This window comes from Peromyscus eremicus, chromosome 10, assembly GCF_949786415.1.
Source record: "Peromyscus eremicus chromosome 10, PerEre_H2_v1, whole genome shotgun sequence".
NCBI classification, from domain to species: domain Eukaryota; kingdom Metazoa; phylum Chordata; class Mammalia; order Rodentia; family Cricetidae; genus Peromyscus; species Peromyscus eremicus.
Window position 1 is genome coordinate 31026505 of NC_081426.1, and position 21946 is coordinate 31048450.

Genomic DNA, 21946 nt, shown 5'->3' on the forward strand with positions numbered 1-21946 from the left:
GGGGTCTCTTTTAGTTTTATGGATTAGAATCTTTAATTTCTACAGCAGAGTTGGAAAGAGTAAGGTATGGAAAGACTGGCTACTGGTGACAGTATATTAGAGAGCCAAGGATCAGCTTCATACTTTAATGTCTGAAGGTTTTAAAAACCTTTATAAAATTTAGAACTGTTAGTGGTAAGCTAGGAAGCAGAAGACCACTGACTGGGAAGACTGAACACACAAACTCTTGCCTTCAGGGCCAAATAGTAGTACCCAAAAGGCTGTTTGCTCTAAGGCCCCAGTGAAGATGACAGTTCCCATCTTTGAACACAAGAGGACCTCCAGAGTGCCTCCAGCTCTTACATAATCTGCTCTTTAAAAATGATACAAACCAGGAGAGAAGTACCCAGTGGATGAACACGTGCCATATGCAGTAAGGACAGAGGTCTAGGGCATAGACTGCATACTGCTGGGGTGATGCAGAGAAGACAGATGAGGAGGAAAGGTTCAATCTGGGGCAGTACACAGCTCAGTGGTACAGTACCTGCCTAGTACATGTGAACCCTAAGTTCCCGCCCAGAACTCCCTTCCCCACCCCCTCAAAAAAGAGGTTACCAATGCCTGCTCTAAATGATGATAAATACCATCAGCCAAGCATGGTGACACATGCTTGTAATACCAGCCACCAGGAAGATGCCCAGTTTGAGGGTAGCCTGGTCTACACAATGAAATCATTTCTAAAAATAAAATGAACCTAAACCCAAACCAAAAAGCAAAACAAAACAAAAACCACAATCAAAGCTTACAAAAAGACAACTCTGTTTTGCCTTAGTCTTCAGTACGGAAATGATATGAATGAACCATTTATCACATCTACAAAGTTCACCCTTGAGAAATGAGAACCTTGATTAATAACACAAAAATTAAAAAATTCTTCTATGCTGCCATCAACAGACAAAAGAAAGATTTTAACTTGAATTAAGTTCTCTAACGTTCCCATTTCCTTATGCCATCTTGTAAACATAGGCAGGTTTGGTTTTCAACACACAGGAAAATATCCCATTTGTTACTGGACTATTTCTTTCTTTTTTCTTTCTCTTTTTTTTTTTTTTTTTTTTTTGGTTGTTGTTGTTGTTTGTTTGAGACAGGTTTTCTCTGTATAGTTTTGATATCTGTCCTGGGTCTCGCTCTGTAGACCAGGCTGGCCATGAACTCATAGAGACCTACCTGGCTCTGTCTCTCAGAGCTAGGATTAAAGGCGTGCACCACCACCACCACCCGGCTACCGCCCATTTCTTTTCTCTTCAGATATCTGTGTGTCTTCAATAAAAACTAAACTCTGATGATTCAGACCAGAAGCTTGGAAGGTTCTGGGTTGAGCTTTTTGGATACTTTCATTAATATGACACTGTCCCTTTAATAAGAAGAACAGTCAAGGTTTCAAAGTAAGATGTGGAGTAGACATTTTGCAAAATTGTATTTTGCTTGCTTTTTATTTATTTTTGAGGCATGTGTTACTCTGTAACCCAGCTGACCTTAGACTTACCAGCTTCCTGCGTCAGCTTCCCAAATGCTATGATTATACATATGACCCACCATGCCTGGCTGGAGCAGACATTTACGTCTACAAAGTGTGACTGGGGAAGGTCACTAATGTGCATGAAAATTATTGTACAGAAAAAGCTTACATTTCCTCCTGGCCAGGTCCATAGCTTTTTTCAAATACCAGAGTCTAAGACTTTAATCTAGTGACCCAATGCCTCAGCATGTAGCCTGGAAAAGGTACCGCAAAGACTATATAAGAGCCTCTGGGCTTAGTGGAGCACACCTTTAATCCCAGCACTTGGGAGGCTAAAGCAGACGGAGACCTGTGAGTTCCAGGACGGCAGAGCTAGGTACACAGTGAGATACTATCTCAAAAAACAAAACACAATACAAACAGAGAGAGAGAGAGAAAGAGAGAAAGAGAGAGAGAGAGAGAGAGAGAGAGAGAGAGAGAGAGAGAGAGAGAGAGAGAGAGACTGAGAGAGAGGGGGCGGAGAATGAATATACAGGAGGAGAGAAGGAGAGGGAGAGAATATACAGGAGGAGAAGAACAAAATGGAAAGGTTGGAAGATGCATTAGTAAGAGAATATCCCAAAGCTGACAATTACTAATAACTATTTAAGAATGAAAAGAACATTTAAAAGAAAGTTGTAAAACAAATATAGAATGGTGCTATTTATGAGACTGAAGAACATGCAAAGTAATCCTAGCAATAAAAGCAAGCATGGGGCCGAGCAATGGTGGTGCACAACTTTAATCCCAGCACTGCCTTTAATCCCAGCACTGCCTTTAATCCCAGCACTCGGGAGGCAGAGCCAGGCGGATCCCTGTGAGTTCGAGGCCAGCCTGGGCTACCAAGTGAGTTCCAGGAAAGGCGCAAAGCTACACAGAGAAACCCTGTCTCGAAAAAACAAAAAAACAAAAAAACAAAAAAAAAGCAAGCATGGGGAGGGAGAAGAGGGCAAAAGTCTGGAGCTCTGGGACTGCAGGATGACTGCCCCTCCTCCTGCTCCCCACATTGTAACTCCACACAGGCTTATTTTTATGTTCGCTGCTCACTGAACCTGTAGGTTTTTAGAACATCCTCTCCCACTTGTTTCCTTTCTCAGGTTCTCACTTTTCAATATCCGAAAGATCAGGAATTTCTGCAGAAACCTCAAATTTACACCTTTTCCGGAGAGAAGTTCCAGGCTACTTAAGCAGCATGAAAGCATTCTACTATTTAAGGCTTCTGAGGCCCACAAGCCACTCAGCCAACCAAACCTGAACATGCAGTCACCTGCACCTCACACTCTCGGGGAGGTACCCCGCCCTCTAGTAGTTCTTCATCCCCACCTACTCAGATGGGTGCCTTCCTGGGATTCCTTTCCCTGGAAATAGGAAACTCCACTCCCGAAGGCACTCAGACCACAGACCTTTGTCTCAACCCCCCCCCCCCCCCCCCCCCCGACTGTTTGCCTTTTCTCTACCCCACGTTCAATCTGGTCAGCTCTGCCTTCAATCCAGAGTCTGCCTGGCCACAGAGTCACTGCAACAGCTGCTGCTTCATTTGCTTTCTCAGACAGTCTCACTGTAGTACAGGATACTCTCCAACCCATGATCCCCAGCCTCCACACAGGCTCTTCACTGATTTCATTCACCTAGTCTGCCAGCTAGCCAGCCTCATCATTGTCTAGTCTCTAGTCAGCAGCTAGAGCTACAATCATCACTTAATTCATACCATATCATCCTCTTCTCCAAACCCTCCAATCCTTCAGAGGTACTCTGAAGAAAGCCAAAGACTCTTAGAAAGCCCATCTGTAACACGAATCTTAAAAGTTCTTATTAATAAAAACAAACGCGAACCAGGTGGTGGTGGTGCAAACCTTTAACCCCAGCACTCGGGAGGCAAAGCCAGGTGGATCTCTATCAGTTCGAGGCCAGCCTGGTCTACAGAGCAAGATTCAGGACAGGCACCAAAACTACACAAAGAAACCCTGTCTTTAAAAAACCAAAAACCAAACCAAACAAACAAAAAAAACCAAAAACCAAAAACAAACCTGGAGCCAGGTATTGGGGTGAATTCTGAAAGATCAGAGAAGCAGAAACAAGCCACAGCTAACCTCACCTCAACAACTCCTCATCAGATCCTATTTCCTCAAACTGGAAGCCTCTGAGTCCTCATCCAAATGGATCTCAGCTGAACTGCTGCTGAAAAGCCTAAAAGTTAAAAAGCCTCTAGTTCCTGGTCTTCATGCCTTATATACCTTTCTGCTTCCTGCCATCACTTCCTGGGATTAAAGGTGTGTGTCTCCATGCCTGGCTGTTTCCAGTGTGGCCTTGAACTCACAAAGATCCCATGGATCTCTGCCCCTGGAATGCTAGGATTAAAGGCGTGTGCTACCACTGCCTAACTCTTTATTTAATACTGTGGATGTATTGGGGTGCACAATGTATCAACCACATTTCCCTTTTTTGTTTAAAAAAAATTTTATAACTAATATAAGAAAAAGTATATACAATATATACAGTCAAGAATTACATTAACGATGTCCAGTCCATTAGCATTTGACAGATTCAGACAAAAAACTCCATTATATACAATAACAATATCCAGTCCAGGGTGACGGTGGCACACGCCTTTAATCCCAGCACTTGGGAGGCAGAGCCAGGAGGATCTCTGTGAGTTCAAGGCCAGCCTGGTCTGTTGAGCAGATCCAGGACAGGCATCAAAACTACACAGAGAAACCCTGTCTTGAAAAAACAAAAAAACAATGTCCAGTCCATTAACATTTGACAAACTCAGACAAAAAAATTTCATTTCTTATCCTATTTAAAACAAGAAGTTCCTTTTTAAAAGTAGATTCAATAACCTATCTTTTTTATCTTATCATACCCATATTCTCTTTTTTCTTTTCTGAATATATTTAAAAATCTACCTTTTATCTTATTTCTATATCTTTCCTTTTTTCTTTTTAGAGTAGGTTCAATAATCTACCCTTTTCTATATCCTCTTTTTTTCTGTTTTTTTTTTTTTTTAAACAAAAACCCTGTATCTCATCTCCTTTGGGAATGTGGGCATCATGTTTTTAAAATTACTTCCTGCTGTCTGAGGGTGAAGGCATCTTTAGGGAATCCTGAAAAGAAAATTTTGGGGTTAATTGTCAAGTCCTGAGGGAGTTAGTTGTATCATTTATCCAGTATCGGCATAATGAGAAAGTGCAGGGCTTGTCTCAAGTCCTACTTCAAGTAGTCTATGAATCTGGATCATATACATTATGTGTAACTAGCCGTCTCAAAATTGTCCTGAGTAGTTTGTAGTCCAAGTCCAAAGCAGATCTTTTCATGGTGTTAATCAGCATAATGGCTTTATCACAGTCCATGTGCAATCATCGTTGTGGGATCCCATAATCTTTTTGGAGATTTCAAAGTCACTGTTAGGTGTGGTCATGGTTCCCTGCAGAAATTTGTTTGTTTTGTGCCTCCTCTGTGGTTTAAAGCAATAAATGTATCTGTGGCAGAATCGTGTCTTATAGCCAGTCCCAAGTTTGCAATACAACAACTATCCATCTATCCATCCATGAATCTAGGAACAGAAGGCCAGGCTCCAGACAGGGTTGGCTGGGACAGCACTGAAGCTCTGAGTGTTCTTAGTTCCTGGACTTAATGGTTGTGGTCTCACTTCTCACCATGTGAAGAAAGCATCCAGACAGGCACTTCACACTTTTGAAATGCTCAACAATTCCTTTACAAGCTCCATTCACTTTACCAATCTACTTCTGTGACAATTTAATCACACCATCTTTCTCTACTGTCTGTCCATCCCCACACTTCATCACAGTAGGGGTGGACACGGGCACAGCCTATAGGATTCTTTTTCTAGTGACCAGCATTGGATACTGCAGCAGTCAGGCTGAGCTGGGACAGGAAATGCTATTCTTTACCACATTTATGCTAAAGCAGAAAGCTGGAATTCACAAAGAAAGGAAAGACCCCCAAGTGGGGAGAAAGGCAATGGAAGACTTTAGGTCACTGGAGGCAATAGCCTCATTTGTTCTTTACAGTTCCTAGTTCAGGGCCCTCCTGGGGTCTTTACACTTTCAGCCCACAGCTTCAGTGAGACGTTCCTATATCTCATGCCTATATATACTCTATTTTTCTTAAACTAGATGACTGATGTTCTTGCTTTAAGTAATGCAATGGTACCTATGATAGAGAGCCATATATTATGGACTGCATCTGGAAAGTGCCTCAGGGGCTCATATGTGTGAACACACTTCCCTGGCTAGCAATACTATTTCACAAATTTTTGGAACTTTTGGAATACGGGGCCTAGGAGCAGGCCTTTAAAGGCTTCTAGACTGGCCAAACCTCTGCTCTAGCTCTCTGCATCCTGATCCTCCAAAAACTATCAAACCGCCAGGTGGTGATGGTGGTGGCGCACGCCTTTAATCCCAGCACTTGGGAGGGAGAGGCAGCCGGATCTCTTTGAGTTCGAGGCCAGCCTGGTCTACAGAGTGAGTTCCAGGAAAGGCACCAAAACTACACAGAGAAACCCTGTCTCGAAAAACCAAAAAATAAAAAAATAAAAAATAAAAAGTCAAAGGGAGGGAGGAGAGAAAAAGAGCTAGGAAGAGGATTCCCATGACAGGAGGGGTTCTAAACACTGACTACTCTATCTAGTTCTAAAGAAATTCAATAGTATCTACATTCAGAACTCAGCCTGATAGGCATTCCAAAGTAAAAAAAATGAGAGAGAGAGAGAGAGAGAGAGAGAGAGAGAGAGAGAGAGAGAGAGAGAAGAGGAGGAGGAAGAAGGAAGGACAGACAGATGGATGGACAGAATGACGGACTGCCTGACTCACCAACTATCCTTGGCTCCAAAGAGCATAGTCAAATTAACAATGGAAATCCAGGGTTACAGGTTGTGACATAGGATGATGCACAAGTATGGCGATATCCAGCCAGGAAAGCAGGTTTCACAGACAATTGTGAGTTGGCTGAGGACATAGTGGGAGGTGGGGTGAGAGGACACATGGACTAAGACAAGGACTAACATGGAGCAAGTAAGTATTAAAAGGCACCTTCGACAGATGCAGCCAGATGAGTAAACGACACAGGTCACAGATGAAGCAAACTGGCTATCACAGCATTAGACCACAGGACCCTTCGTTCGGGAAGGAAGCCTGGAGGCTGGAACTCTCTCAATTCAACCTTCAATTGTAATGGTGTTTAAAAACTGTACCATCTCACCACAAAACCATTTCAAGTAGTTATAATTTCAGAGATTTCGTCATAAGAGTGGGTGACGAAGCAAGAATTGATAGTATTTATTTAAACAGATGTTCACTTTCTAAAGCAAATTTAGCATACAATGTGTTTTATATAAAGAGCTTAAAAATAAGCCAATTATCTAAAAAAAAGAAAGGCTGGGCGGTGGTGGTGCACACCTTTAATCCCAGCACTCGGGAGGCAGAGCCAGGCAGATCTCTGTGAGTTCAAGGCCAGCCTGGGCTACCAAGTGAGTTCCAGGAGAGGCGCAAAACTACACAGAGAAACCCTGTCTCGAAAAACCAAAAAAAAAAACAAAAAAAAAAAAAAAGAAAAAAAAATTAAATAAATAAATAAAACAAAAAATATCTGAATCATAAACAAATACGATACTTAAGGCATAAGAAGTACTAGCCCACTTCTAGGAATATATCCAAAATAAGCATACATACAACATAAGGCACCATATACACAGTATTCCAGACATCAGGGCAGAAATCAAGAATAAGTCAACTATCTAGCAGGGACCACTATGCTGTTGGAATATTATTTGATGAAATGCAATTTAAAAATAACAACAGGATGAAATTTCTTTTCTTTTTTAAAGACACAGGGTTGGGATATAGCTCAGTAGCAGAGTTCTCACCGAGCACCCTCAAGGACCTAAGTTGAAAATAACATGTGTATTCATTAATTAGAGTGCTACACGCAAAAATATATTTTATAAAACAAAATGTAAGGCCATGCATGGTGGTTATGCCTTTAATCCCAGCATTCAGGAAGCAGAGAAAGGCAAATCTCTGTAGTTTGAAGCCAGCCTGGACTACATATTAAATTCCAGACCAACCAGGGCTATACAAAAACAAACAAAAAACAAAAACAAAGCAAACAATTAAAATAAAATTCCAAGACATGAAATAGTTTATAAAGTAAAACTGTCCACCTCTCAAGAGTGAGATGAAGTTTATTTCTAGGTTGTTTTTGTCATTATTGTTGTATAAACGTCTAAGAGTGCCCACTGCCCCCAAACATTGGAAAACATAAACTTACTTCATCAGAAGCAGAGCGCAGACACTGGACGGCAGCCTGCTTTTTCATCTCCTCTAGCGTGAGATCTGAGCACTTCTTCTTACTCCTTCCCCATTTCTTATAAGCTCCTTTCTCCCAGCCCAAGATGTCATTCTCCTGCAATGAGATTGCACCAGGTTAGATGACTTAAGACTGGAGAATCAGTTTAAGGAGCCCTGCACACAACTGCTTACATACACATTTCCTACCAAATACTCAAGATGAGCACCTTAGAACCCAGCGCTCACTGGAGTCTGCTTAGATTATTCATCTTCTCAAGAACCTGACTACTTGCAGTGGTAAGACACGCCAACTTGCAAACAAGTCAACTCATGCTTCTGCATAAACAGAAATGTAACTAAAACGCAATATAAACTCTGTACTATACACTAAATGTCTCCTACAGTTTCTGCTTTTCAGTGAGTATTCAGGCTATGGTAAGGTCTTACAGCTTATCAGTTAAATGGTTAAATCCTATTTCTCTACCTTACTGTCCAAAGAACATCCAATAGTTATAAAGCATTTTACAGGGTTTGCCAGTTTATTTTCCCTGGCTTATATATACCAGTACAAAAATCTAAAGACGGGCGGTGATGGCGCTTGCCTTTAATCCCAGCACTCAGGAGGCAGAGGCAGCCAGATCTCTGTGAGTTTGAGGCCAGCCTGGTCTACAGAGTGAGTTCCAGGAAAGGCGCAAAGCTACACAGAGAAACCCTGTCTTGAAAAAACAAAACAAAACAAAACAAAGAAGTAAAAAAAAAGGGGGAGTTGGGGATTTAGCTCAGTGGTAGAGTACTTGCCTAGCAAGCTCAAGGCCCTGGGTTTGGTCCTCAATTCCAAAAAGAAAAAAAAAATTCTAAAGACAATTTCAAAAGCAAGAAGGTGGGAGGGGGACATCAGCCACTCTATTGCCACTCAGTAAAAACAAGAAAAACTGAGTGTGCCTCAGTTAGTTTTCCCACGTGCTTTTAAAGCGTACTTATGAAGTCAGTACATAATTTTGTATCGGACCATTACCCACTTTACTAGCTCTTTGGCTATACAATAACCCAATGTAAGTTTACTTAACTCTTTCCCTAAAGCAGAAACTTATGGAATTATTTTCCATCACTTTGCTAGTCTGTTTTGTTTGCAAAGTCTTTCATTTGATAAAGTGATTAAAAAACAGTAGAAAGACAAGATACGAAAAGACTAGACAGGGCAGATAATGACTGAATGAAAGAGGTTACTATTCAGAAGGGTACTGGTCTCAGGAGATAGAGAAAAGCAAATAAAGGACATGGGATATAGAAGGAAAAGAACCACAACTATATATTTCAACCATCTTTTTAAGAGCAAAATGCAAACCATCATATGCCAACCCAATTTTCACTTTGATCCAAAACACAGAAATGATTCTTTTTTTAAAAAAAGATGTATTTATTTATTATGTATACAGCATGTATGACTGCAGGCCAGAAGAGGGCACCAGATCTCATTACAGGTGGTTGTGAGCCACCATGTGGTTGCTGGGAATTGAACTCAGGACCTCTGGAAGAGCAGCTAGTGCTCTTAACCTCTGAGCCATCTCTCCAGCCCCCCAGAAATGATTCTTATGCTGACAAATATGAGTGGAAGCAGATGGCCTCCGTGTGCTCCTCACATTCAGAACCTGTAATAGTCATTTACTGGCCATGTTTTTAGGACTAATTTTTTGGGTGAGTGATATTACTTCCATTAAAAAAACAAAAAACAACACTGTTGGTCAAATGAGAATGATCAGTTTCCATTTATTGACTGTGTTTAGCTAGACTACATCTGAGACCCAACACCCAACACTTCTTATCTGTGATATCTTCTGGAGACAGATTGTGTTCTGTAACAAGAACATAGACCAGAGCCTTAACAGTGTTGACTCAAAGCTTCTTCAAGACAGAGAAAATGCTCTAAGCTCCTGTGGTTCACACTATATTTTTTAAAAAAAAAAGTGAGGATGGAAAGATGACTCAGTGGTTAACAGCACTGGTTGCTTTTCTGGAGGACCAGGGTTTAATTCCCAGCACCCACATGACATTTCACAACTCTCTGTAACTCCAGTTCCAGGTGGTCCATTACCTTCCTCTGGCCTCTGTGGGCACCAGGAAGCATGTGGTACACAGACATACATGCAGGAAAACATCCATATACATACAACAAAAAAAATAGGGGGAAAAACGCATGCAGGAGGGTCACTTGCAAAAAAAAAAAAAAAAAAAAAAAAAAAAAAAGAAATGGATGGAGCTTAGTTCTATCTGGGCTAAGATTAGATTCCCTCTTAATGAGCATCCAGACCCTGAAATCTATTACAGCTCAGCAGAGGTGACATGCACTCAGCAGTCTGCATAAACTGCAAACTCACAAGGACATGCAGTCTTTCTGAAGCACAATTTGACAGCATATGTCATTATGCAAACATCTTAAGCATGTACTTTTGATCCAGTAAGTCTACTTCTGGGAATTCCTGAGGAAATAATCAGTAATGTAAAAGATTCAGCAAAGCTATGATGACTGTATCATTGTCAATAATGGCAAACAAGGAGAGACAAACTAAATGTTAAATAGGAGAACATGGATAAATAAGTCATGATTCATGCAAACACAGGACAGGACAGATACTAAAGGAACTTGAAGTGGACTGGCATGGAATACTATGATAATATAGTAGTTAACTACAGTATGAGCTTATTTTACACACACACACACACACACACACACACACACACACACACACACACTCAAACATCTGATAAGAAATGCTATGAATACAATTCCAAGAAATAAAACAAGATTTTTATCATTATACTGTCTTATGAGTCATACTCAAAGATCAAAAAAAGCTTTACACACAAAAGCTTGGGAGTTGACAGATAAATAAGAGGCGGCCTGTGGATCTCTACCTGAACCTGGTACCTGCTAACAGCCTCAGGTTTCCTGCCTGGCAGGCCTTTATGTGTACATGGAGAAAGAGCCATCCTCTTACCAGTGGGTTTTCCCTTTGGCATTAGGCTGCAACACAGAATACAACATAATCTCCAATTGTTGGAGATGTGCAGTCTAGCAGGAAGAAGTGAGCCAACCATTCTGGGATGGCAATCACCAAGGAGATGCTGAAGAGGCATGTTCTATTCTTGGTCTGGGAGATAAATAAAGGTTTCCAAGGAGGAATGGTCACTAATGCACACTGTTACACACTGACTAGAAGTCTGGCCACTTGAGAGGGCAAATTATGCAGAAGAAACAGTGGGCTTTACAAGGCATAGAAAATATGCTCTGTAAAGAGTCTGACTAAAAATAGTTGAAGGTCAAAAGAATAGATAATTTAAGGAAATAAAGTAGAGAAAAAGAAATATTTCTAAAGTTTTTACTGGTGAAATTTGAAATCTAATTCAGTAATGAGTCGGTGCCATATATCTATACTACTGAGAATGGGCTTTGTAGGCTGGAGCCGTAGCTTCAGGGCTCTAGAACAGAGGTCCTAGATTCCATCTCTCCACCAAAGATGACTAATTTTTTGGGAAGAGGGTAACATTTGACTGATTAGAGTTCAAAGTTAGCATTTCCTATCTATGAGAACCAACAAGCCAAGCCAGACACAGTCATGAAGGGCTGTGGTCCAGATACTCAAAGGCTGAGGCAGGAAGATGAATTGAGCCCAGAAGTTCCAGGCCAGCCTGGATAAAATAATAAGACCACTGCAGGAAAACAAAACAAATTAATTACAAATATTCAGTTGTTAAAGTGAGTTTTTTCCTTTCCAGAAAGACACAAATCTGGCAAGATACACATAGGATATGCCATCTTAGAAGCCAGGTATCATGGCATGGATCTGTAATCTCAGTACTTAGGAAGCTGAGGCAGGAGGATCATGAGCTTCAGGCCAGCTTGGACTATATAGTGAGACTGTCTCAGAAACAAAAATAGCACCAGTGACATGGTTTATCAGGTAAAGAAACTTGCTGGTAAACATGACAGCCTGAGTTAGATACCTGGGACCCACAACATGGAAGGACAACCAACTTCCGCAAGTTGTTCTCTGGTTTCCACAAATACACTGTGGCATGCTTGCCTCCAAACATACACAAATAAATAAATAATAAATCTAAGTACACACCCACACACACCACACACACCATCTTTTAAGGTTAGGTGTTAACACTGACATAATTCACACATTGTAAAACTTTTGGCGGGGCGGTAGTGGCACACTACACTTTAATCCCAGCACTCAGGAGGCAGAGCCAGGTGGATCTCTGTGAGTTCGAGGCCAGTCTGGTCTACAGATTGAGATCCAGGACAGGTTCCAAAGCTACACAGAGAAAACTTTTAATTTTGGTGTTAGGAATGGAACTAGGGTCTGTACATACTACCCTTTACTTTTAACATCATTTAGGTTTTTGTTTTGTTTTTGTGTATCCACAAGGCTACATAACAGGTATCACTATTTAACATTAAACACTCCCCTCAACCTAAAAAGGAACTCTGTGCCTGTGAGTACTTTCCTTCATACACAGCCCTGCCTATGCAGATGCTAACAATGGAGTTATGCGATGCCTGCCCTTTGGGTTTAGTCTTCCACTTGACATGTCTCCAACACTCATTCATGCTGTAATAACATGGATCAGTGTTTCATTCCTGTTTATGAACAAATTAATACAAAATGTATAGGCGAAGTGTGTTTTATTTACCAATTTAGCCACAGATAGATGTTTGAGTTATGTCTATTTTTTGACTAGCAGCCACACTGCTATGGACACTCAAATACAAGTCTTGGCATAGACACCAATTTTCAATGCTCTTGGTACAGATAGAAGATGGATGGATGGATGGATGGATGGATGTGGTGGACCACATTTGAACTGTGTTTAATATCTGAAGAATTACTAGACTGTTTTCCAAAGCAGCTGCTATACAACCACATCAGCACCCTACCAGCATCTGTAACTGTCTTGTATTCTTTACTGTACCCACCCTTGCAGATGTAACCAACCATCTTATAAAATAAGAAACACAGAGCCAATTCAGAGAAGAAAGCCAAGAGGTCAGAGCTAAGAACCTTACCCTTCCTGCTTCAGGGATCCTCTTCAGCCAAGAGAGCTCTCCGAAAGGGACCTACTTCCTGTGTGTATGTCTTTATATAGTCCAGCTGTTCTGCCTTCTCATTGGTTGTAAACCCAAACACGTGACTGCCTCGTCTCTGCCTGTATGTACAGCCCTCCAGGTCCTCTATGGTATTGAGATTAAAGGCGTGTGTCTCCAATGTTGGCTGTATCCTTGAACACACAGAGATCTACCTAGCTCTGTCTACCAAGTGCTGGGATTAAAAGCGTGTGCCACCGCCGCCGCCACCCAGCTCTTGCTATGGCTCTAATAGCTCTGACCCCCAGGCAACTTTATTAACATATAATTAAAATCACATTTCAGTACAAGTAAAATAGCACCACACACCCTCTAATAACAACTGATGCTAAGCCCCTTCCTGTGGACTGAATGTCATCTCCATACTGTCTGTGACAAATGTAGCATGGAGCCTTTCTCAGTGCTGAGATGCAAGAGCTCCTAACCCAACTGCCTGAACATCTTTCAGAATATGACTTGCCTCTTTACCTCCATATTGGTGTTACCTGAAATGCCAAAGATTTTTACTTGTAGTAAGGTCTTATTAATTTACATACACTCTGGATTCTTATTATTTTGCCTCATATCTAAGCAACCACTGCCTAACCCAAGTTTTTAGCCCTTATATTCAAGTGTCTGGTCCATTGTGAATTAACTTTTCAATATAGTAGGATGCAGAAGTTAAGCTTCATTCTTTATTTTGTTATAATAAAAACATAGAATGTTTTATGAATCTGCATGCCCTCCCTGTGTAGGGGTCATGCTAATCTCTGCATTGTTCCAATTATATTATATGTGCTGCTGAAATGAACACAGTTTCATTCTCTGTTTAGTACCCAGGGGCCCAGGACCATTCGCTGAAAGACTGTTCTTACTACATTGTTGGAAATCCCCTGACCATAGATGAAAGGGTTAATTTCTAGACTCTTGGTTCCAGCTCACTGACTTTGACTCCTAGTCATAAGCCAGGACTAAACTGTCTTATCAGAGCCTTGTAGGACAATCTGAAATTGGGAAGTAAGTCCTCTGAAGTTGCTATCACTTTGTTTGTTGAATTTGGGGCTACTGTGTATCCCGTGAGTTTCTTATATAAATTTCAGGATCAGCATGTCAATCTTTGCAATATAAAGGTGGCCAGGGTTCTGATGATGACTGGTGAGTCTACAGATCAGTCGGGGAAATACTGCCATTTTAATCATACCGAGTTTGTTCATCATGAACACATTTTCCCATTTATTCAGGTTTTGAGGTTTTTGCACATTAATCACTTCATACAGAAGTCTCACACTTCTGCTAAATGTACTCCTATTATTTTGTTTTTGAAACTATTGTACATGGAACTGTCTTCATTCCTTTAGGGCACCCTCCCCCGCTACACTTCTTCCTCTCCGTTTTCTTGTTGTTTTTATAGTACTGAGGATGAACCCAGGACCTCCACAAACTAGGCAAATGCTCTACTACTGAAATGTATCTCTAGCACCAACTATTGTCCTCCCCTCAATATGGATATTCATCCTTTAACAGGCATCTCTTTTCAATAAGATTATGTCAGATCTGACTAGAGGTAGTTTTACTTCTTTCCAGTCTGGATGGTTTTTCTTCTTAACTGTATGTTAATGGTCACTCATAGAAAGACTTTATGTATTTTATCTTTGATAATGTCCTCACACAGATACTATAAAATTGGCATTAACCAGAAAGCCAGATTTACAAAACTGAATCTTTTCTTTTCTTTTCTTTTTTTTTTTTTTTTTTAATTTTTTTTGGTTTTTCGAGACAAGGTTTCTCTGTGTAGTTTTGCGCCTTTCCTGGAACTCACTCTGTAGACCAGGCTGGCCTTGAATTCACAGAGATCTGGCTGCCTCTGCCTCCCGAGTGCTGGGATTAAGGGCGTGCGCCACCACTGACCGGCTTGAATCTTTTCTTGATGGCTGCCTGTTACTACATTGGTGTGCTGTAGAAGCACATGAAGCAATTTAGTATGAGTTATGACCTGAATATCTGCCAAAAATTTCACTGCATTATAGGCACACAGAGCTATTTACCCTCTGAGTTTTAGGTTCAACTCACTGGGAAATATAAAACCTTTAACAAAAGCTACATAAAAAATATAGCACATCATATATACCTTTTGCATTCTATTCTTTCCACTTATTTCAAGAGCTCTCCCACTCTGTACTTTTCTGTTTTGTATAGTATGTATTATAAGTATTAACCAACATTTTATTAAAATCACTGAACTAATCATCAGATTTTTAAAACAGTATAGTATAAAAAGACACAAAACACTTGTATTTTGTACTGAATATAAATGTCCCCCACTACTGAGTTCATGCTGAACTGGCTTGAGGGGAAGTCACCCAGCTGCACGTCCAGAAGTAGGGCTGGCCCTTGCTTGGTTTGATTCCAAGCTTCGATGTCCCTGGGCCTTCTCCTCTGCTTCTCTGGCTGCCTCCTCTTTCAACTTGGTTTTGACCTAGCTCCTCGTAGGGGTAGAGGGGAGTGACACTGGGCATCAAGTTCTCACATACCATGCAGAACCATGGAGTGTTCGTTTCTGAATGGTCTCAGGCCTCTCTTGAGCAGATCCTTGAAGGCGAGCCCTGCCACTTTGCTTTCAGCCACCAAAGGCCTGAAGTGGGTGTAGTGTATGAGCTGGGGAGAGGGGAACGTAGCCTCATTCAGACTCACTGGGCTTCTGTTCTTCAGGAGGTTGTTAACAAGATGTGGGAGGCAGGGGTGGGTGCTTAGCAGCAGAGAGCAGTGATACCAGCTGTATTTTAGAATACCATGTTCTTTTTCTTCCTCCAGGTCCCAATCTCCTTTTTGATAGAAGACAGCATGAAGAAGTCAATCAAAGCCCTAACCTTATGTCACCTCACCAGGGTGCCTAGAAAAGCAGCTGCTAATAAATAAACGGTTGCCTGGGGAGCTCTTCTGCCTCATCTGCTTTTGATACTTGATAATTGTGTTCTGCCTTCCAGATTAGGGCTTTGAAAAAACATACTTGATCTTATTCAGTGCCAACCAGTCGACTTTTAGTGGAGCATAGATGATAAAAAGATAACAAGTACGCATCAGTGAGTTTTCTGTTGTCACGACAAATTAAATGTGCGCGCGCGCGCGCGCGCGCACACACACACACACACACACACACACACACACACACCCCTGAGGAAAAACCTGAAAGGGTGAAAGATTATTTTGGCTCACAGTTTAAGAGATTTCAGAGCATGGTGTGCTGGTTTCATTGTTTTGTTTGTTTGTCTTTTAAGACAGCGTTTCTGTGTGTGGCCCTGGCTGTCCTGGAACTCGCTCTGTAAGCCAGGCTGACCTCAAACTCAGTTCTGCCTTAGTGCTGGGATTAAAGTTGTGTGCCACCACTGCCCAACTGGTTTCACTGTTTTTACACTATGTGTCAAGGTAGAAAACATGGTAGAAGAGCATAGCAATGGGAAGCTTCTTACCTCCTACTCTGGGAAGCAGAATAGGAAGAAGAATAAGGGCAATGGAGCAGCAGCCAGGGACAAGATATACCCTCAAAAACACATCCCATTGACCCCCATTCTTGAAATAGTTCCTGCTTCTTCACACCTTTGCCCCACTTCAGGCCCTCAGTGGCTGAAAGCAAAGTAGCAGGGCTTGCCTTCAAGGATCTGCTCAAGAGAGGAACCCTCTGCTCCTACAAGGAGCTAGGTCAAAACCAAGTTGAGCTGGGTGGCGGTGGCGCACACCTTTAATCCCAGCACTTGGGAGGGTGAGCCAGGTGGATCTCTGTGAGTTCGAGGCCAGCCTGGTCTAAAGAGTGAGATCCAGGACAGGCACCAAAACTACACAGAGAAACCCTGTCTCAAAAAAACAAACCAAACAAACAAAAACAACCCAAGTTGAAAGGAGGAGGCAGCCAAAGAAGCAGAGAAGGCCCAGGAACATCGAAGCTTGGAATCAAACCAAGCAAGGGCCAGCCCTACTTCTGGACGTGCAGCTGGGTGACCTCCCCTCAAGCCAGTTCAGGCTGGACTTTTGGGCATTTATGAATGGAAACTATGGCAGAATCTAAGATAATCCACTAACCTTTTCTAGATAATCCACTAACCCACTGCTTAGAACTAATACCTGCAGCTAGCAGAAACAGGAAACTCCAAACAAACAAATGGGTTTTCACGGCAGCTAGACCGGCTTCTACCCTCTACATCTTCCCCTATCGGTGGGTGCCTCCTCAGTGGCTCCCTGACTTCAGTAGCCTGAAGTTTGCATCCCCACTACCATGTAGCTCTGCACTGCTGGCTGACAGCATGCTGGTTTCTTGTCTTTATTATTAAACTACAAATCCACAGCACAGCAGGTTCTTCCGAATCTAACCTTGCTTGCTCTCAGCTCACAGCTCCATCACTTATAACATTCCCCAGCCCATGCATGGGCCCCTGGTGTCCCTGTCTCCAAACTCTGCCTAACCCAGTGTTTTGTTGCTATGCAAACTGTCAAATGCCTTTTAGGGACCCATCCTTAGTTGTCTCTGTGCCCAATACTGTGTTAGGCATGTATTATGCTATAACATCTAAGTAGAAAATAGAAATTGAATCTTAAAAATGCAGTATTTATCATCAAAGATTTATTTTTTCCACAATTTTGTTTTGTTTTGTTTTTTGAGACGGGGTTTCTCTGTGTAGTTTTGGAGCCTGTCCTGGATCTCGCTCTGTAGACCAGGCTGGCCTTGAACTCACAGAGATCGACCTGGCTCTGCCTCCCAGTGCTGGGATTAAAGGCTTACTGGGATTAAAGGCGTGCTGGGATTAAAGGAGTGCTGGGATCAAAGGCGTGAGTCACCACCGCCCAGCACAAAAATATTTTAACACATTCAAAAAAATGTAAACAGGCTGGAGAAATGGTTCAATGAGATTAAAAGCCCATTACTGCTCTTCCAAAGGACATGGGTTCTATTCCTAGCACCCACATCAGGTGGCTCACAACCACATATAACTCCAATTCCAGAGGATCTGATGTCTCTAACCTCTTCAGGCATCCATACTCATGATGCAAACACACACACACACACACACACACACACACACACACACACACACGATTAAAAATAATTTTTTTAAATGTAAACAAAGGAGCTACATGTGATTCAGTTGGCTGAGTATTTGCCTAACATGCAGGAAATCCTGGGTTCAATTACTAGCATAACCCAAACTGGGCATGGTGGTGCACAATTGTAATCCTAGGACTTGTAAGGCAGAAACAGGAGAACCAGAAGTTCAAGGTCATCCTTGGTATAGTGAGCTCAAGGTCAGCCTAGGATACATAAAACCACATCTCAAAAAGCAAAATAAGTCCTTCTGGTGTCCTGGGCAGAATATGGACCCAAGCTCATGCCATCAGCATTAGTACTGATGCTGTTCTCACTTGCAGATTCCTCACAAACATTTCTCCTTTTTTAACATTTTCCATTAACATTACATGCTCCTACAAAGTAATTCTACACCTGATGGTTAGTTTTGACTTTTTAAAATAATTTATTTTACATGCATTGGTGTGAAGGTGTCAGATCCCCTAGAACTGGAGTTACAGACAGTTGTAAACTCATGTGGGTGCTGGGAATTGAACCTGGGTCCTCTGGAAGAGCAAGGGGTGCTCTTAACCACTGACCCATCTCTCCAGCCTCATGGATAGTTTTAATTTGAAATACACACTTGTTTCTGTCACCTTCACAGGTGGTTGACAACTGCAGGATAGGGGTTAAGAGCACTGGCTGCTCTCAAAGAGGATCCCAATTTGGTTCCCATCACCTACATTGTGTGGCTCACAAACTGCCTGTATCTCTAGCTCAGGGGAATCTAAAATGTCTCCAAGGGCACCTGCACAAACGTGTCTCCATACACATAAATAAAACACGATGAAAATAAATTTAACAAAAACAAGACATTTTTTTATTTGACCTTCACCCCCCCCCCCCCCCACACACACACACAAGCCAAGGTATCCTTTGCCTTACCAGGGCTAAGTAGAAAAGTATTATTGGTGACTGGAGAGATGCTCGATGGACAAAGCACTTGCTGTACAAGTGTGAGGACCAGAGCTTGGATTCCATTCCCACAACCTATGTAAGAAGCTGGCCAGGCATGGCAGCCAACTATAATCTTAGCACTTGGGAGACAGACACAGAGAATCCCAGAGCCAAGCTCACCAGATTAGCTGGAATTGGCATAATCCAGGTTCAATAGCACTGTCACAATAAATAAAGTGGAGAGTAGTTGAGGAAGATAATCTGATGTCACAAGCCTCTGTTTGTACTCATATACATTTGAACATGCAGACATACAATGCCCCCCCCCAATAGTACTTTAGGGCTGTCTATTTGCACATAGATCTTCCTCATAACTCTAGACATAGTGTACTTTCCCCAGCTTTTATCTGTTGTGTCTATAAGCAATAAACCAGAACCTAGAAGGAGGATCAAATTTGGGTGGACACTCACTGTTTCTCTGATCCCTGATCCCAACTTGTTGCAATGAGTAAGAAACCAGAGAACACTTGACCACGTCTGCCAGAATCATGTGTATATACACTCTTCTTTGACTACATCTACACTTTACTCTGTACATCACATAGCACTTGGTACATAAATACCTTGCCTTAGGAAATATATTGCTGTTGATTAAATCTTCTAGATTGAGACTCCTAATAAACAACTCTAAGAAATGAGAAGTTAAAGTCTTACTGAAAACAACCCATCCCCCATGAATTGAAGTAGCTATGAGAAACTGCCTCATTTCTGTAAAGACCATTCTTCCGTATTTGCAGAGAGAACATCTTACGTGCCTCTCAAGAGTCTATTTTACATTTTCTAGAAAGACAGCGATAAATTAAAAGGCTGATCCCAAAATAATACATCTGCTAATTATGAGCTTTTTTTTTTCTTTTCGTTTCTTTTTTTGGTTTTTTGAGACAGGGTTTCTCTGTGTCCTGGAACTTGCTTTGTAGACCAGGATGGCCTTGAACTCACAGAAATCCACCTGTCTTTGCCTCCCAAGTGTAGGATTGAAGGCGGCCACTACCACTGCCTGGTGATTGTGAGGTTTTCAATCCCTTCAGAACCTTACTTGAGCTGGATATGTTTGCTTATGTGTCCCCAACACTCAGAAGACTGGATCAGGAACATCAGTTCAGATTCAAAGTAAAACAAAAGATAAAAATAAAACAAACAAAAAATCACAAGACAAACTTTATTTGACCTAGTTCCCAGCCAGGGCAGCAAGCAACCTAGAAGCCAGAAAGGTACAGATGTACCCAGCCCAAGGATGCCAACACCAGCTACAAGAAAACAGGCTCTAGGCAAGTAATGTATGGAAATATTAGGAGCTTCAGAGAAATTCTATGTTATTTATTGGACTCTAGGGCTTTTTTTTTTTTCCCCCTCTTGTAGGTTTGGAAGGGCAAAGCCAAATTCTTGTCAATAAAAATCTGTTCCTGCTATCTATGTTAGTAACGATGATTTAAAATAAAATTACTCACAAAATACCACTTTCTTTGGGATAAGAATTTTTAAAAAACTACAAGATTGTATGTAAAGTTTACATACAGGGTTATCTAGAGCCCATTTGTGTGCTTGGGAAGACCATCCTTCTGAAGGAGACTGGCAGCCATTCTTGGAGAGTAAGACTGGATTGGGGGACTCATTTTTTTTTTTTTTTTTTTTTTTTTTTTGAGAATCAACATTTGACTGCTTTCTGACTTTAACCTCACACCCACATCAAATAAAATGTGTGATGACAGACTTAAAAGTGACACACAGTGACATCTGATAAAGTTACAAGCTTGACAGGACTTTTAAGGATACTGATTTGTCTTGTGCACTGTGATTAATATCATTCTTTCAGATATATACAGTATTTATCTTGGAACAGAAATAGAATAGACATGTGACTAACTTTCCTAACAGTAGAAACCAACATTCAGGGTAGTGGTGTCCAAAGGTGGCAGGTCATAAATGTATTCCCAATGCAGATGAGACACAAAGTCCATGTCAGAATGTAAGCAACAAGGAAAGTCTATGAAGCTAACAACTGCACCAGACAGTGATATTCTACTACAATCTTGTTACTGATAGGAGTTTTCAAAAATTCCTCATACTACACAATGATTATTTCTGACTTGGAGTACTTGAAGTTTAAGAATGTACACCTATGGGACTGGAGAGATGGCTCAGCAGTTAAGAGCACTTGCTGTTCTTGGCAAGAATCCAGGTTTGGTTCCCAGTATCCACATGGTGGCTTACAACTGGGGATCTAAGTTTTTTACCTCCATAGGCACTGGGCACACACATGGTGTACATCCATCCACAAAAGCAAAACACTTACACACATAAAATAAAAAAAAAATTTAATTCTTAAGAATGTACACATACACCGAGCTGTGCTGGTGCATGCTTTTAATCCCAGCACTGAGGAGGCAGAGCCAGGCAGATCTCTGTGAGTTCGAGGCCAGCCTGCTCTACAGAGCAAGTTCCAGGACAGGCACCAAAAACACACAGAGAAACCGTGTCTCAAAAAATCAAAAAAAAAAAAAAAAAAAAAGAATGTACACATACAGAGTTGGTGAGATGGTTCAGCAGGTAAACGTGCCTGCTGTTAAACCTGACAACCTGAGTTCAATGTCTGGAACCTTCAAGGTAGAACGAGAATCAACTCCTACAAGTTGCCATCTGATCTCCACATGAATGCTGTGGTACATGTGCCCCTCCACCTCAGAAATTAATAAAAGTATATACAAATATAACGTTAGTACTTGATACCTAAGAGGCAGGCCTAGAGGCACACCTGTGAGGGACTGTCTAGATTAAGGCACCTCTGAGAATGTGTGAGAAATTGTCATGATTGAGTTGATGTGGGAAGAGTCATCTTAATTATGGGTGGCATCATTCCCAGAGCAGAGTATCCTGGACTGTATAGAATGGAGGGCAAGCAG

At 41.6% G+C, this 21946-nt stretch overlaps 1 protein-coding gene and 1 non-coding gene across 4 annotated transcripts in view; both read right to left on the reverse strand.

The window, feature by feature from the left end:
• Positions 1-21946, reverse strand: part of Kiaa0232 (KIAA0232 ortholog) — a 68469-nt gene that overhangs the window by 23868 nt on the left and 22655 nt on the right. For all 3 annotated transcript variants that reach the window (XM_059275771.1, XM_059275770.1, XM_059275769.1), the window contains exon 3: positions 7826-7960. In XM_059275771.1, the coding sequence (XP_059131754.1) occupies positions 7826-7960 (135 nt within the window). The remainder of the gene's footprint in view (positions 1-7825; positions 7961-21946) is intronic.
• LOC131921363 (U6 spliceosomal RNA) lies at positions 13687-13790 on the reverse strand. The gene has a single exon (XR_009381980.1). It is a non-coding gene; the product is annotated as a U6 spliceosomal RNA (small nuclear RNA).